At 41.8% G+C, this 17,404-nt stretch overlaps 1 protein-coding gene across 4 annotated transcripts in view; it reads left to right on the forward strand.

The window, feature by feature from the left end:
• The window catches only part of SH3KBP1 (SH3 domain containing kinase binding protein 1), a 334,252-nt gene that overhangs the window by 130,715 nt on the left and 186,133 nt on the right, over positions 1 to 17,404 (forward strand). For all 4 annotated transcript variants that reach the window (XM_040633668.1, XM_040633661.1, XM_040633671.1 and 1 more), the window contains one exon: positions 2,220 to 2,343. In XM_040633668.1, coding sequence (XP_040489602.1) covers positions 2,220 to 2,343 — 124 coding nt within the window. The remainder of the gene's footprint in view (positions 1 to 2,219; positions 2,344 to 17,404) is intronic.

A 17,404-nucleotide genomic window follows, 5' to 3' on the forward strand; every position in this document is an offset into this window, starting at 1 on the left:
CTTTAGCAGTTAGTGCTAAGCAAATGCTTGACATGTTGCCCACAACCCACTGAATTTCCCTGAATTAGTCCTTGGTGACCTTGGATGTTGTATTGCCATGTTATGTTGTGTCCAGCTGGGAAATGTGTGTGTGCACAGTCATATCTACACTGCAGTGGAAAGGGAGGTTTGAGCAACTGTTCTACCCCCAAAAAAGCAACCTCTGGGGAATGAGCCCCCGTGGTGGCTTGTTTTCTTTACTTCTCAGGCCATAGCAGCCTGGCAGCCATCACTAAGAAAGCATCCCGTCATGTGGCTCAGGCGGGCAATGTTTGCAGATTGTCCCCTGATGCCATCTGCCTGTGAGGCTACAGAAACCCCCAGCAACTGCTGTTCTAGCAGGTGCCACGGCTGCTGAGGTAGGAGTCCGTGTACATACACACGCGTGCACACAGCTTTGTGCTGGGTTGGCCTGGGACGCCAGCTGAAACTCTCAACCCAGCAAAGTGCCAGCCACAGTTGCTGATTTCCGGTGGGGCCCTGGTGATGGAGGGAGGGCGAGGCTGTTGTGAACTGAGCCAGCAATTGGGGAATTGGATACGGTAACGAACACCCGGGTGTGTAGGAAGCTGCTGGCCAGTGGCTATGTTTTGACAAGCTTTTTTGTTCCTTTCTTTCTGCCTCTGCCCTCTGCCCAGGCTGAATCTCAGCCCCCTACGTAATTTGCTGTCCTCATGTTTATTCCATAGAAGGAGCCCATCTCCATTTCTCACCCCATGTTCTTCCTAAAGAACGCATCTTTCATCCTTGAGCCCTTCCCGCCATTCAGCCAGGCTTTGGGTCTAAGCCCCTTAGCTTTCGCTTTTTCCCCCGCGCTGGTGTAATTAATCATGGATTCAGACAAACCCGGTAACCCTCTGCTCCAGACCTGCAGTTTGTGAGTTACTATCATTTCGGGCTATTGATGCTTTCAAAAATAATTATGTAAATTATTGGAGTAATTTGAAGTAATTGTCTCAGCCATCAGGTTTTTAAATTCTGTATCTTTTTTCAAAAGATTTTATTTATTTATTTATTTATTTGAGAGAGAGAGAGAGAGAGAGAGACAGCACAAGCAAGAGTAGGGGCAGAGGGAGAGGGAAAAGCAGGCTCCCTGCTGAGTGGGGAGCCCTACGCTATGTGGGAGCTCCGTCCCAGGACCCCGAGATCATGACCTGAGCTGAAGGCAGATGCTTAACCAACTGAGCCACCCAGGTACCCCTAAATTCTGTATCTAAAAGGATCTTTTTTTTTTAAAGATTTTATTTATTTATTTTTTTGAGATAGAGAGAGCACACAAGCAGAGGGGCTGGGCAGGGGAGAGGGAGAAACAGGCTCCCCACTGAGCAGGGAGCCGGAGGCAAGACTCGATCCCAGGACGCTGAGGTCATGACCTGAGCTGAAGGCAGACATTTAACCAACGGAGCCACCCAGGCGCCCCCTTAATGGATCTGTGATAAGAGACCTGCTAGAGCAAACTTTTTCTGTAAAGGGCCAGGTGTTTACGCTTTGATCTCTGTTTCAAATACTCAGCTCTGCTGTCATAACAGCCCTAGAAAATTCTTCAACAGATAAAGGTGGTCCTGTTGTAATGAAACTTTATTTATAAAGACATGTGGTGGGCTGTAGTTTGCTGACACCTGGCCTAGAATGATGGTCTTTATTTCTGTTTGTCATCCTTACATTTTTCTTTGTCAAGAGTTAAAGAGAGCCGGAGGAACTTGATGAGTGTATATGAACTTAAGTCACCTTCCTTTGGGTTTAGCATAATTGTGAGACATGGTGACTTGAGAATATATTTCTCTAAACCCCTGTTGGGAAGGATACAAACCAGAAGGCTTTTAGGGGGTGACTCTACTTGGCCAAAGCTTGTCATTGTTCAAAAAGTAGGACAGGCTGTCACTTCGAGCTGTGCAGTGGCCTTCATTATCACTCATTCTCTTCTGGTCGCTTGGAATGGTCATAGTCACATAAGGTCATGTCACCATATTGGACTTCATTTTACTCTACAGGAGCAGGTGCTTCAGTAATAAATGTAAGGAAAACAAGCCACAACAACACAGGAAATGGTATTTTTCAAACATCATGTTATACGGAGTTGAGGTCATTAGAGTTCATTTCAGGAAAGCTGAAGCTTAAAATAGCCAAAGAGCCATTTTAAAATTTCAAACAACAGTCTTGTTTTCCTTTTATCCTCACAGGAAATAAAGAAAGAAATGAAGAAAGACCCTCTCTCCAGCAAAGCTCCAGAAAAGCCCATGCACGAAGTGTCCAGCGGAAATGCTTTGCTATCTTCTGAAACAATTCTAAGAACCAATAAGAGAGGTATGGAAAAGAACAAGCCCCCTCCCCACACACAAACCCACACTGGAAACTTCCGGGTGAACTGTGTCAGATTCTGAATTGCTGAAAAATTGAATGGCGTTTGCCCTTTTGTTTTTTTGTATAAATTTGGACACACACACACAGAGCGAGTAACAATGTAATAACTATAATAAAGGGAATGGATACAAATTTTTTCATGATGAGAAAGTAGACTAAATTTGCAAATGATGATTTTTCTAGGACGTTAGCTTTCACTTTCATATCTATTTTTATGGATGAAAGGTGACTTTAGAGAATGCTATGGTGCACGCTGAGCTATGCGTGTCTAGCCATGCTCTCTTTTTAATTTAAGGGCAGGCTTTATCAGGGTCTTTCTCTCTACCTGCTGGGCTCGAAAACGCAGACCTTGTCTCTTGGCTTAGGAGGCAGTATGTGCACAGATAGAGCTCATACATCCCTCTAACCAAGGGAACTTTAACCATCTTATTTGCCTGTTTTGAGACCTCAAGGCAGATTTTCAGGTATTAGCTCGCTGGGGTTTTGTTTTCTCCCATAGTCCTTTGTGACACCATTTTTTGAAATGATAGGAGAGAGAATGTAAGATTGCAGAGAGGACTCGACTTACTGCCGCTGTGGTTGCACTAGATTTCCTCAGTTTTTCCCGCCCCTGCACTCACGGTGCATCGGGCCGGCTCACATGGAGCATGCCCGGGGCAGGTTAGAGTTCAGCTGCAAGCTTTTCATGGGCTGATTACTTCCTTAAAGAGAAATATAGAGCTGTTCAAAAGCAGGAGCAGGAAATGTATTAGCAAAGAGTTCCATTAAAAAGAAAAAAGAAGGCAAGTTTACATAACCACAGGGAAGAACAGCTAATCTTTCATAAAATTTAGACAGCAGAAGAATTTGTCCAATAAACTGTCCATTGATCATAGTGCTTGAAACATTAGCTTTGTGTCTCTCTTCCTTCCTGCTTCTTCTTCTCTCCCCTCCAGCTGCCCTGGGTTACATTTCCTTTTTTGAATTATTCAGATTAAGTATTGGCTAGAGGCCCACACTGGTTAGCAGCTATAGGATTTTCTTTCTTTTCTTGTTTTCTTTTTTTTTTTTTTAAGCCCATCCTACCAATGCAGGGGGTTTCCCATTTTAAGAATGAAGCATACTTTGCTATAAAACTATAGTCGTCCCCTAAAGTTCCTCCTGTGTTCTTGCAAATAAGTTCCAGAACTCCTGAGGCCTGGATTTCAGAGCGCTAGAAGTCAGTGTGTCTTTCTATATGCCCAACCCTTGCTTGCTGCTCCGAGCCCCTCTTGTTCCTCCTCGTGCTTCTTGGGTCAGTGAGCCAAGGAAGGGCATACACACGGTGACCAGTGGCAAGGCTTCCCCTGCCAGCCCTGCTTTTGTAAAGTAAATAAGAGAATTAAGGTAATTAATTAAGTTAACAAGATAAGGAATTAATTAAGTTAAAGAATTAAGGTAATTATCCAGATGAGTTGGGTAAAAATTACCTGAGAACTTTTAAATCAAAGAAGGAATCCAACTTTTCAGATAATTGCCTCTTTACGACTAAAAATCTGGCCTCTAAGGTCCTCGCCAGAATTTGTCATGATCCAGAAAAAGGTACTAACAAGGGGGCATACTGAGGGCTGTTCCTTTCTTAAGTCTCCACCTTAGGTCTGCAGCCCGATTCTGACCAACCTTTTACTCTTGGGTATTTTATATAATGAATCTGCCAGTGTATCTGAGACCTTAGCATATGGAGGCGTTCTGTAAATACGAAACACATAAAATACCATCTTCATTCTGTCCCAGGCTTCACACTGACCCCCAGGTCACCTGGGCCAAACATCAATTTCCAGTTGAAGGGAAGCATTGTGTACCCAGGGCCAGCGCCATGTTTGGCCCTGCCCCCACCCGTCAATACTAACAGTATCCTACTACCCCTTATAATAAACAGCGGGGTGGATTGATTGGCCTTGTCAGGCCAGATAAATAGTTCATTGTGCTGAGCTCAAAAGCTACATTTTTTTCCCACCCCAAATCAATGAAAACCACTTTTTTTCCCCCTTAAAACAAGGATCAGAGGCTAAATCTGTGGGATGATTCTGGTTACTTGTAAACACTTCCATCCAACTGATTTTTAAAGTTTTATGAGTTATTGTAAATGACCCAAGTCTTCTCCTTTTCTTCGTTTCCACCAAGCTTTGTCCCTAGAAATCTCTTGATATTTTTGTCTGTTGCTGTTGTTATGGAGGGAAGTTGCTTTCAGAGTTTAGTAACAGGCTGCTTTGTTCCATTAACATGGATCCCTCTTGGGGTATATGAGTCCACCTTGTGGTTCAGCCTTGGACCCTGGGAGAATTTAATAGAATTAACACAGGTTTTTTTCCTTTTAATAAAGAAAGATCAAAATCTATTTCTGTTATGAGTCTGAAATTGAACTACTTCACTGGGTCCTGAACTTGAGGTAGACTTAGCTAAAGAAGTTTGCCCAGTGTGCCCAGCGGTTTGGGGACATGGCTCACTTTGTGGCAATGGCAAGTGGGTTGTAGTACCTCACAGTGTGGGATGTGGGATGAGCTCGCCCTCCTCAGGCCCCTGTATAAGGTCAAGAGCCACCCTCGGTTTGAAGGAAGCTGCTAATAGCCTTGAGAAAAGGCCAAGATCGTGGAAACAGTTTGGGGACTGATTAGTTTCAGTTTTCAACTTTTACCTTTGCAAATTTCTACAGAGTTGATTTAGGGAGGTACTGGAATGACTCCACGTGCTTTTCATTTGAGAAAAAGATGTGGCTGAAATTGAAAAAGACAGGCAGAGAGAAAGAGAGAGAGAGAGAGAGAGCAGTTCCTCCAGATGGCCTGGCTGCTGTCAGCTATGCATTCCAGGCATTAGGGCTGTAAGGACATTTGCGTCTCCTCCCACCCCTGGCCATGTCTCTGGGCTTTACCCGAGTCACAGTGAAGGAGATTTCCATTTAAAACAAGCTTTTCCCAAGGAGTAAGAAGTCATTTTTCATGTACGCTTGCAGCATGGATGTTATATATCCTGAATTTATCCCAGACTCCAGAATGTTGACAAATTGTCGCCAGAAAATCTGAAAATTTTTCTTGGAGCCAAATGACATTCTCATGAACCAGACAGAAAAAGATTGTCTGTTTCCTTCTGAGAATGATTTATTCTTTTGTTTCTTCTCTCATTAAACCCACATAGAAGAACGATGCACACTCCTAATTTAAAATATTGATAAATGGAGGAATTTTTTTTTTTGAAAAAACATTCAAACCTGGATTTAAAAGCAAAACTGAGCAAAGCAGACATTTTAACAGTTAATAGCAAATATGTTAAATACATACTTGAAAATGAGCGAGGAGGATTTTGTCCATTTCTACTTGAATTAAAGGAAAGAAAAAGTCATTTGGTTTCATCCTCAGAAGGGTTTCCCAACCAACTGTCTTTATGTGAGAGGTTCAGTGTCCAGGCTGTGATCAATACTGTACTGCCCTTTGTAAGGAGCAGCTTCTACTTTGGGGGCTCTAGTTCCTCAGTTTTGGCATCATTAGCAGACCTCATGGGGAAGCTGCCTCTCTCAGAACCCCTCCTGCCGCCCAGGATTTTCGATATTGTCCTTACTCGCTTTTACATGCATCCTGATGAACATTGAACAGCGCACGTTTCCTGCGTGCTTGCTGCAGGCCTGGCCCTGTGCTTGGTGCTGGGACAGATAGAAGGCCTAGAAAAACACCAGCCCGTCCTGCCTGCAAGCCCTTGCAGTCTGTTGTATCCCTTGGGAAATGTTAAGAAAGTGGTGTCTATTTCTTAAATCTTTTTTTATGGCAAGATGGGGATATGTCTCTTATTTACTTCTGTCATTCTGAATGTGAAGCCACTCCACAGGTTTCTGGTTGGCTTTATGTGTCCTTGTTTCTATTTCCAGTTTATCATGAATTCAGTGTTTGGTAAGTCTCTATTGTATTTTGCACATTTATTATTCTTTGCTATTATTATTATTATTATTATTATTGTTATTGTTATGCTCTCCTGATATAAAATGTCTTTTATAATCATCTTTTTAAGTCGCTCTGCTACTTTGGCATCTGCGTTCTGAAAGATAAACTGCTTTTACCATCTTTATTTAAGGTTTGTCGTGCATTTGCATTTTACTGCCCCTTCCAGGAATTAATGCTGAAAGATCTGATGGTCTCAAAGATGTTATTTGTAACAGGTCTAGCCCTGATGCTACAAGATGAGATTCAGGTTGAGCTGGGGGAGGGCTGCTCTCGGAGTTGCTATGTGGATATGACTTGGATTGTAGAACATGACTCTGTGGGCTCATTTCTCGTGTGTTTAGTTCTTCAGACAGGTTTCGTTCAAAAGTTGTCCTTAACAGAGGGACCAACAGCTGCTCTGCCTTTGGTGACACACTGTTGCTTTAAAAGTTAATGCAGAAATTCTTCAGAATTCATTTTGTGTGTGGATGGGTGATATATACATGCCCCCAGCATAATATGGACCTCGTGTTTGCCGCACGGAAGGGCTCTCCATTTTGGTCTGCTGCCTGTAGCTGTCAGAAGAATTGTACCGAATGTTTATCTTTCTTTTCCTCCAGCACCAGTCATTCCAATCTCTGAACGGATCTGGCCATAGTGACCTCCCTCCCTTGTCTCTACTGAAGGGGAAACATTTTTTCAAGCTCTCATTTCTTTAGCATTTACTTGGCTCCTCACGATAATGTTCTCCAGGTATGTGTTGACTGGTTTGTCAGGACAGGAGTGCGTGTGCATGAAAACGTGCACATGCTGCCATGGAACTCTGGGTCAGCTCCAAGGAGGTGGCCTGGTTCCCTTGATAGGCTGTGGGTTCTTTGTTTGAAATGAAACTGTAAACAAAGGATGGAAAAAGTGTGTCTTTAATGAAAATGTCAACTGCTTTGATTTTCCAGTGCTTTGTTGTTTAAGGTAGATGCAAGATCTGGGAATTTGTTTATAGAAACAAGACTTTTTTCCTTTCAAATTTCCTTCTGGAGAAACAATTGTGAATTACCCCGGTTACCTAGGGATCTGAAAATGTGGCGTGTTAGGTCAGATTTTCTTCAACTCTCTAAATTACCTGTTGACTTTACCTAAATGGCTGGCTTTTATGGACAGCTGGAAGAGTAAGAAGTTACGAGAAGGCATTACTGTTGTGTGGAAGCTCTTGGCTATCGCCTAAGCTGGTCTTTCCCATGGGGAGATGAAAATAAAGCTGGCCACCTGGCAGTGAACCTGGATGGATACAATATTATAGCCATTCAATATTACATACATCCGTGTAAATGTGTCTGTGTGTGCGTTTATCATCTTCTTTCCCAGGGGCCTTCATTCTTGAATGTTTGAGAGTAAAGGGACCATAAAGAGGTTTTGTAAAGTAATTGATCCCTGGCTGCATTACTGACAGGTTCTCTTGGGAGCCTGTGTTATTGGCTCCGTGGGACCAGTAGTTGATGTTAGAATATGTTGCCCCTATTTACTTTCTTTTTTTTTTTAAGATTTTATTTATTTATTTGACAGAGACAGCCAGCGAGAGAGGGAACACAAGCAGGGGGAGTGGGAGAGGAAGAAGCAGGCTCATAGCAGAGGAGCCTGATGTGGGGCTCGATCCCAGAACACCGGGATCACGCCCTGAGCCGAAGGCAGACGCTTAACCGCTGCGCCCCCCAGGCGCCCCCCATTTACTTTCTTATCTGAGTAATACCGCCTCTTGGATTTACGGATGGTGGTGAAATGGGTGGAAAATGCCATTCCAAGTGGGTGTCGCCATTGTCCGTTTTCCATACACTTTTGCATGTGGGTCATTGACAAACTTTGTTTTAAGAAATTTTCTTGTATTATATTTATCTCCTTTCAATCTCTGTGTCCTGGTTCGAAGGTGTTAACACTAGAGGAATTGGTGTCCCCTGGAATAATTACCAATTCAGACTTCTGCGGCATTCCTGCTGGGTTTCCACCCAAGTCCATGCGGAGGTCAGCCACGGAGTGGTTTTGTGATGGTGGCTCCACCTGGTGGCTCTCCTAGGAAACTCCTCCTCCAGCCCACCTTTTCTTTCTCCCTGCGGGAGATGCTTTTGGTTCCTCTGACTTTTAGTGTTCTCAATTCCTGCCATTCCATCTTAGACCCACAGCTTCTCACAGTACGCGTGTGTTCTCTTTAGGTCCTTTCCTTTCTCTTCTAATTTGTGTTCACTGAACTCATGGAATCCATTTCCCTATCCTTGTCCCGTCTCTTACACCCCCACTGACCAGGATCATTGTTGATAAGTGTGGGGGGAAAAAAAGGATTCCTGTAGGCATGACTCTAGGTGTAGATATTAATTTGAACACAATGAAGCAGTCCACTAAAATACCTGGAGGTAAGCCAGAGTCTTACCAGGTAGCTCCAGGTATCCCTAACTACTTCTTTACTTCTTGTTGAACCGAGTTTTCCTGAAAGGAGCAATATTTTATGACTGATGTTGTTTTCATTTGTCAGCAGGTGGTGGAATAAAGAGCCTACTGACTTTGCTAGCTTCATTATCATTTGTCAGTTCTCTGCGGAAAGCCCCTTCTTGCCTGGGCGTGGGCATGGGCCACCCACCCCCACCCCACCATGCTCCTCTCTGTGTGTACCACTGAGCATAAGTATTCTTGATAAATAAAAATGTTTCTTCTTTAATTTCATTGTTTTTTGGGTTTCGTTAGTTGATGACATTGCAGATGTGTTTTAGCTACATTGTGGGTTAGTCTGAGAACTTAATCACCACTTACGACTTTGTTTCTATGAGAAAAAGCATTTGGAATTTCAAACACTGCATAGTGCATAACCCACTTGTAAATCTGACTTCTTTCTTTGATTTTTACCTTGCTGGCCTGAAGCCTTAGGTACCTTTTAAAAGCAGAGACTCCATATCATCGGGATGACTGCAGTTTTCTCATGTTACAGAGTCGTTTACAATTCACTTGGTACAGAATGCTACAATTATGCAACCTCCCTCCAACACACCAGGCTCCGAGGACAGTGCTGACCAACCACATAAGCCCTATTGTATGCGGTGCTTATTTTTACCAGTTCTGAGTTGGACCTTGGGGGGCCCAAGTTTGTCTGTCTAAGGCATGTTCTAAAAGGGATACTATTGTATATTTTCACCTACTCGAGAGGAGGCCATGCAACGCGTGTGTCCTGCTCAGATAGACACCAGGCCAGCATTTCCAGTGTGTGTTGTACAGAATTAGGGCCCTGCAAAATATTCCACAAAAGAGGGATGGAGAGAAAGAGAGATTAGGAGACAAAAAGGGAGAGACAATTGGCTCTCTGGACACAAGAATTTTGGCTACAGCCACCTGCACTAACACCCTCTTAGAGACTGACAAGAACCGTAGCATGTTGCAGGCTCTCAGATGTCCTCTGCTAAAGAAACCTGCTTCCGTTTGATCAGCGGACCGCATTTTACTGAATACTAGTTAGGACTCTGCTTTGCGATGCGCAGGACTTGAAAATGCAGGGCAAGGAGCTATCTAAGCACCTCTGAGATCATCTCCGATCCACCCTTGCACAGAGAATGTTAAAGTGAATGAGTGGCAGTGGCTGTGCTGGCGCTGTGAGAGACACTCACGAAGCCTCTAAAGCCCGAGGCTGCGAAAACACAAGTTGGGCGATGTTGGGAGAACATTCCCTGAATCTAAAACTTGAAAACCAGTCCTTTTGGGAGGTTTTCAAGTGAGCAGCTAAAAGGGATTTTTTTTTCTCTTGATCACTGCTTGGGTCCTTGTGTCGAAGAGTGCCTAGGCTGGGCCTCGACAGGAAAAGTGGGCTGAGGGGGCTGGCCCAGTGATGCAAGGCCAGCTCTACCTGGGACTTGGGTCGGGACGGAACTGGGATTCCAGGAGTGGATTTTACTATGATGACGAAACGGTAGTCCCATATAGTCAAGAGAGTCTCCTCGCTTCCTCTACCTGCTTCGATTGAAAACGGGGAATCTTAGCTCTCCTTGACACCGTTAAAGCCCTGATTGGGCATAAAGAAGAGGTTTGTTCGCTCTCTCCTCCTATAACAATGAAAGAGGCTGCCATTTTGAGTTCAGGTAATGAACCCACTTGTGGAGCTGTGAGGAAAACCCATGTAGCCTGCCATTTAGAGTTCTGGAATCTAGGATTCCTTTGGTGGCTTAGGTCCCTGAAAATGCCCCAGCCTTTGGCCTGGTGCAGGGACCTGCTTGTTGACATGCCAGGAAGGAGGATATGGAGACTCTGCCCAGGAGACCTGAAAGGACACCCCTCTGACCTGGGGGACTAAACTTAGCCGAGGCCCCCTTGGGATTCTCTTTTCCAAAGGGAGATTATTCCAGGTAGAGAGCTGGTAGATTAATTAAAGGTAATTAATTAGAGATATTGTATTGGGACAGCAGCTGTCTTCACTTGTAGAAAACCCTGGAAAAGGAGGCTTTTCTCCTGTAGTTTCCTCTGTTTCTTCTAATTATACTTTTAGGTCTGTCGTCACAACCTGGTCCCCCTGATGTTACCTGCAGCTTCAATTTAGTCTTCGGATTCATGGCTTTTTTGTGCTTGTGAGTCCCTAGGACCATCGTGCCCTGAACAATGAGAGCATTTCCTGGTCTACCTCCCTAACTCATGGTCAGGCAGACAGCAGGCCCATACGCAGTGCCAGGTGGACGACCGTCGTGGTCCCCAACCAGTCAGAGACTTTGTACGTGCGCGTGCGTGTGTGCGTGTGTGTGTGCGTGTGCATGCAGCCATTCTTCCTGCAACAAGGCCCTCCTAACACTAAGCTTATTCAGGCCTCCAGGAAAATACAAATGGAGCAAGCAGTTCAGTCCTCAAATGTGCTTCCTTGAGTGACAGCTGTCCATGCCTGTATTCAAAAAGAAAACATTTCAAATCAGTACCCCAACTTTGTCTTCTTTCCCCAGCTTCACTGAGATATAATTAATATACAACATTGTGTAGGTGTAGGTTTAAGGTATGGTGTGGGATGATTTGATACATGTATATATTGTGAAATGATTTCCACAATAAGGTTAGTTACATATCCCTCACCTCCTATAATTACCTTTTTTTAGTTGTTATTATGAGAACATACAAAATTTTGTCTTTCTCTAAGATACTTTACTTAGCATAATGCCTTCAAGTTTCATTCATGTTGTCACAAATGGCAGGATTTCCTTATTTTTATGCCTAAATAATATTCCACTGTGTGTGTGTGTGTGTGTGTGTGTGACATTTTCTTTAACCATTATTCCATCACTTGCTGGATGCTTAGGTTGTTTCCATGTATTGGCTATGGTGAATAATTCTGCAGTGAACACGGGGGTACAGATATCTCTTTGAAATAGTGATATCATTAACTTTGGATATCTGCCCAAAGTGGGATTGTCAGTAACCTAACTTTCTACCTTAAGAAACTAGAAAAAGAGGGGCACCTCGCTGGCTCAGTTGGTTGAATGTGTGACTCTTGATCTCAGGGTTGTGAGTTTAAGCCCCATGCTGGGCATAGAGATTACTTAATAAGAAATATTTTAAAAAGAAACTAGAAAAAGAAGAGCAAACTAAACTTGAAGCAAGCAGAAAGAAGGAAATAATAATGATTAGAGTGGAAATAAGTGAAATAGAGAATAGGAAAATACAGAAAATTACTGAAATAAAAAATCGGTTCTTTGAAATAGTCAACAAATTGATAAACTTTAGCTAACACTGATTAAGAAAAAAAGGAGAGAAGATTTAAAATCCTAATATGAGGGATTAAAAAGGGGACCTCACTGCTAATCCTTGAGAAATTAAAAAGCTTGTAAGGGAATACTATAAACAACTTATATACTCCTTGTGGGGATGTGAACTGGTGCAGCTGATTTGGAAGAGTCTGGCCGTGCTTCAAGCTGTTAAGTAGAGAGTTAGCACATGGCCCAGCAGTCCATACACAAGAGAAATGAAAACATGTCTACATACAAACCTGTACACTAATGTTCACAGCAGCATGATTCATAACGGCCCCAAAATGGAAACAACCCAAATGTCCATCAACTGAACAGATGAACAAAATGTGGTTTATCCACACAGTGGAATATTATTCAGCAATAAAAGGGAGTGAAGTACTGATACATGCCTCCACATGGATGGGCCTTGAAAACATGATGCTGAATTAAAGAAGCCAGACACTAAAGATCACACGTTATATGATGCCATTTATATGAAGTGTCCAAAATAGGCAAATCCATAGAGACGGAAAGTAGGTTAGTGCTTGCCCAGAGCTGGGTGTCAGAATGGAAAGTGACTACTCATGGGCAAGAGGTTTCTTTTTGGGGTGGAAGTGTTCCAAAATTACACTGTGGTGATGGTCACACAAATCTGTAACTCTAGAAAACCATTTAATCACACACCTAAAATGGGTGAATTTTATGGCGTGTAAATTGTATCTCAATAAAGCTGTTTTTCTTTTTAAAGATTACCACACAAAGTGGTGTTAAAATGCACTATCTGGCTGTGCCTGCCTGCCTGTCTGTCTGTCTCTTTCCCTTTTACATCCCCTCCACTCCCCCCTCCCAGCTGAAGGACAAGATGTGTCATTCTGTTTATTCAAGTCTTTAAAAATTATATGTTTCTCAGTGAAGCTTTATATTTTTCTTCATTCACTCAGTTGCCTAGGAGATAGTGAGTCTGAGGGATCAAAAAGACACTGTTTTGCTGGGATGACCTAAATATTAGAGAATCGATTTGAGAAGGTAGAAAACTGACTGTGGCATTCTATTGTTCATTTCTTGAGAAGAAAGGAGAGAGTCCCTGTAAATCAAAAGGCAAACCTCTTATATTCTAAATTCTGTGCTTCACAGAGAGAGCCTTTGCTGGAAAGGAAAGAATCCATTTAGGGCTCTAATTTTTCTTGCCATTGTAACTCTGTGCTGGCTATTTTTCTCATAAATCTTCTCTGCAGCACTGATGATTTCTTTACGAAAGATTCTTAGATGTAGAATTACTGGACAAAAGCATGTATATATTTTATGGCACTTTAAACCATTATTATGAAATTGATTTCTTGAAGGGTTGTACCAATTTACATCACCACTAGGAGTGGGAAGAGTGCTTATTAGTGTTTCAAGCTTGAATTTCTTTGATTAATAGAGTTCTTACACATTTTCTTTCCTCTGTCATTTGTTTGTACTCTTTGCTCTCATATTGAGGTCTTTATATTTTTCTTACTGATTAGTGTATTATCCCTTTGTCATTTCTGGCAAATTGTGCTTCCCACTTGGTTGGCTTTTCATTTTGTTTACAGCTGATTCTAAGGTACAGAAATAGTACTTTTTTATACAGATTCATGTATTTTTTTTCATGATTTCCCTGAAGAAATTCTTACCTAATTTTTCTTTTTTTCTTCTTTATACTGGCTTCATTTTTCTTACTTCTAATTTTTAATCTCTATGGAATTTTGATGTACAGTATATGGTTAGTATGCAAATTGATTTTTATTTTGAAATAGCCACTTTTTCAGGACCGTTTATGGAATAATCTAGCCGTTCCCCCAGTAATTGTGATACCTCATTTATCATATGTTATTGTATATATTAGGGCATTTTTTTTTCTGGACTTTTGCTTCTGTCTCATTAATTTGTCTCACCATTCTTGTATCAATATAGTTAACTATTGTGGCTTTATAGTACATTTTATTCGTGATATGGCTTTTGTCCTTCTGTTATCACTTCTCATTTTTGGAAATATTTTAGCTATTCTCACTTTATTTTAAAATTACCTTATCAAGTTTTAATTTTTAAATTTTTAAAAAGATTTATTTATTTATTTATTTTAGAGAGAGAGAGGGAGAGGGGGAAGAGGGACAGGGAGAGAGAGAAACCCAAGCAGACTCCCTGCTGAGCACAGAGCCCAATGGCAGGCTCTATCCCAGGACCCTGATATCATGACCTGAACCAAAATCAAGAATTGGCTGTTTAACTGGCTGAGCCATCCAGTCACACCTGTTACCAAGTTTTTAAAAATTCCATTGGGATTTGGATTTGAATTACATTAAAATTCACATCAATTTAGAAAGAATTGACATTTCCCCAACTTCTTTTAATAGTTTTGCATTGTGTTATATAAAATGTCTTTATGTACAATGCATAAATGAAACCCTTTTCTCTCCCTTGCCCCCCTTCTGCAGACATCATAGTGGACCAATTCTTGCAACTTATATCACCAAATTAAAATGTACATCCCTCCTGAATACTAAACAGCTAATTCTAGTGATCCAGTGACATAGGGCATTACTCTGTTTAGTCAAGTGTCAGTTAATGTTGTATTTGTGCAGTCTTGCTTACTCCTTATGTCATTCCTACATAGATTGAGGTTATTGTTGGCTTTTGCAAATAGAATCTTTTCCCCCTCGTGTTTTTTTTTTCTTATCACTGATCCACAGAAGAATTTAACTTTTGAATATTTATGTTATAATAGCTTTTCGTGGAACACTCTTGTTAATTAAGAAACATTCCCCTTTAATATTGAGGGAATTGATAGTATTTATCGGTCCCTAGCTTTGAGAAGGTAGATGGGAGGAAATGACAAAATGCTATATTTGAACAAATAACATTTTAGTTTTATTTTTTAAAGATCTATTTATTTATTTGAGGGGAGTTGTAGAGGGAAAGGGAGAATCTCAAGCCGACCGAGTGTGGAGCCCGACCAGATGCTCAACCGACTGAGCCAGCCAGGCGCCCCACAAATGACATTTTATAAACAAAAATTCCTTTGCTTGGATAGAGCTTTGCAGTTTGTATATGTAGAGAGGGACTGAAAGACTCATTCTCATCTTGGGCTAACCCCACGAATGGTGGGGCGGGGGGAGAAGCAGCGTCATAGGTCCATTTTAAATACGAGGGAACCGAGGTGGAAAGAAGTGAAATGACTCACTTGTTGCAGCAATAAAGGCAGACGCGGAAGGTCTCTTGCTGCCTTCACCTCAGAAAAACGTAAGCAGTAATATGAACGATAGCATTCCAGAAAGCCTTAGTGAATGGTTGATCTGAAATGATGATTTTTAGACACTTGTAGCTGTATTTTATTCTATTAATACACTTATATTCTTTTGTGTGTGTGTGTGTGTGTCCATGTTTAGATTTAGTTTGTTTTTTTTTTTTTACTAGATTATAAGCTTCTTGAAGGAAGAGGCCATATTGTATTCATGTTGGAGCCAACTTTAATTCTCGGATGGAAGCATGTACTTGTACTCAAACACCCTAACCCTTTGAGAAGTGAGTTACTGGAAAGAAGAGTACCAGAGGGAGAATAGCTTTATATTAAGTTATGTATTTAAGGAAAAGCTGTTGAAATCCTGTGATTCAGAGAAACTGTCTTGGTTACTGAGTGCCGAGGGAGAGAGAAGACTTATTAGAGTCTGTTTTGGAAAGTGGATCATGAGAATAACTAATAAATCTAGCTCCCAGCCTGATAATGGGCCATTAGTGGAGAGTGAGAAAGCCAAATAGGTTTCCAATGGAGGAGATTTGAACCAGTTTGAAAGGAGAATTAAGTTACGAGGGTAACTGTGTTTGAGAGAAGTCTCTGAAATTTTTCCGATTTCCTAGTATAACATGAGCTGAAAGTAGGGGAACATTTCTAGGGTAAGAGCAGTTTTCATTTTTGTCATCATTTTCATCTGTATTTGGTTTGTCACCCTTCCCCAAGGTTTTCTAGAAAGAAGTGTAGAGTTCAGTTAATTTTCCATACAGCTGTGTGTCTGCTCTTGCCTTGCTGCTGGAATACGCGGGCCAGATGTAGCTTTCCCTTCCTTTCTGGGCTTCTTCCTCGCTGGTATTTGATTGCTCATCATCACTATCATCAGAGCTGGGGAGAGAACACGAAGATATTAATCAAAAGAGATGGTTGGATTATGTGATTATATGTTAATTTTGCTCATCATGAACCCATTATTATGAATTATCAGTGATTAGTACTGTGTTTTCAGATTTCAGTTTAAGTAAGACTTGTCTGTGTAGCCACCTCCAGGTGTGTTGCTGGAGGCGCTGCTTCCAGAGCAGGGACCTCCCCCCCCCCGCCCCCCCAACCCTCCTGTCCACACTCTCTCTTACTTCTTTCCCTTCTCCCCACCACCAGCTTGGGTGGATTCTTTAGTATCGTCATTCCTTCCAAAGGAAAATCAGATTTCCAGAATGTTTTGCTATTGAGTTTTTCCCCTTATTCTTTTTGACCCTTTTCTAGGCCATGTTATTTTGACAGATTAAAGCAAACATATGAACACAAGCATGCAGTTAATAAAAACACATTGTTTAGGGAAAAAAATGACATCAGTTTTATGTTTGACTTTTCAAAAGCTTTAAAGCAACTCTTTGATAGTATCACTGGGAGTAGCTTATTTCTTTTGAAGAAGTTAGCTTCCTTTGTAAGTTACTATTGATGAAATCACCGAGATAAAAGATAAGACGTATCTATACAAAAAGAAAAAGTAACCGAGTTACTGATGTGCCTGACAACACTGTGGACAGGGTCAGACAAACCAAAGTGAGGCAGGAATGGAAATTCTGTATCTGTTTTGTGCATAGATGTATGCTTAAAAAAATACTTCACCCTTTCCTCTTAAACTTTGGCTCTATGACTCTGACCTTTTTTTCATGGAATTCGAGGGCAATTCACAGTCCTGTCTAAGAGCCTCCTTCCCTCTTTCCTTTCCTCCTTCCCTCTCTCCCTGGCTCCTTCTCCATCTCTTTCTCTGTGATGACTTACTCTAAGCTCCATCCCATCCTGGATTGAGTTCCTAGGCTATGTCCGTATGTGTCATTAGCTTTTATTTACATGTGCGCAGGCTTGACGAGAATAACATAGATCACTGAAATCCAGGGATGACCCATAGAAACCATTTTGCCGTTTAACTGTAAATTTTTTATTAGCAAAGCTTATGTAGGATGCAATTTAATTTTTCTCACTCGCTGCCGACCCTCCCGGGTGGGAGTGTTAATGCATTGAAAAATGACCCAACCTGGGCAGCAGGAAGGAGGAGATGAAGAAGGGACACAGGCACTGGTTGGGTGGTTCTG

The sequence above is a fragment of the Ursus maritimus genome, assembly GCF_017311325.1.
Source record: "Ursus maritimus isolate PB19 chromosome X unlocalized genomic scaffold, ASM1731132v1 scaffold_X1, whole genome shotgun sequence".
In the NCBI taxonomy this organism is placed as follows: domain Eukaryota; kingdom Metazoa; phylum Chordata; class Mammalia; order Carnivora; family Ursidae; genus Ursus; species Ursus maritimus.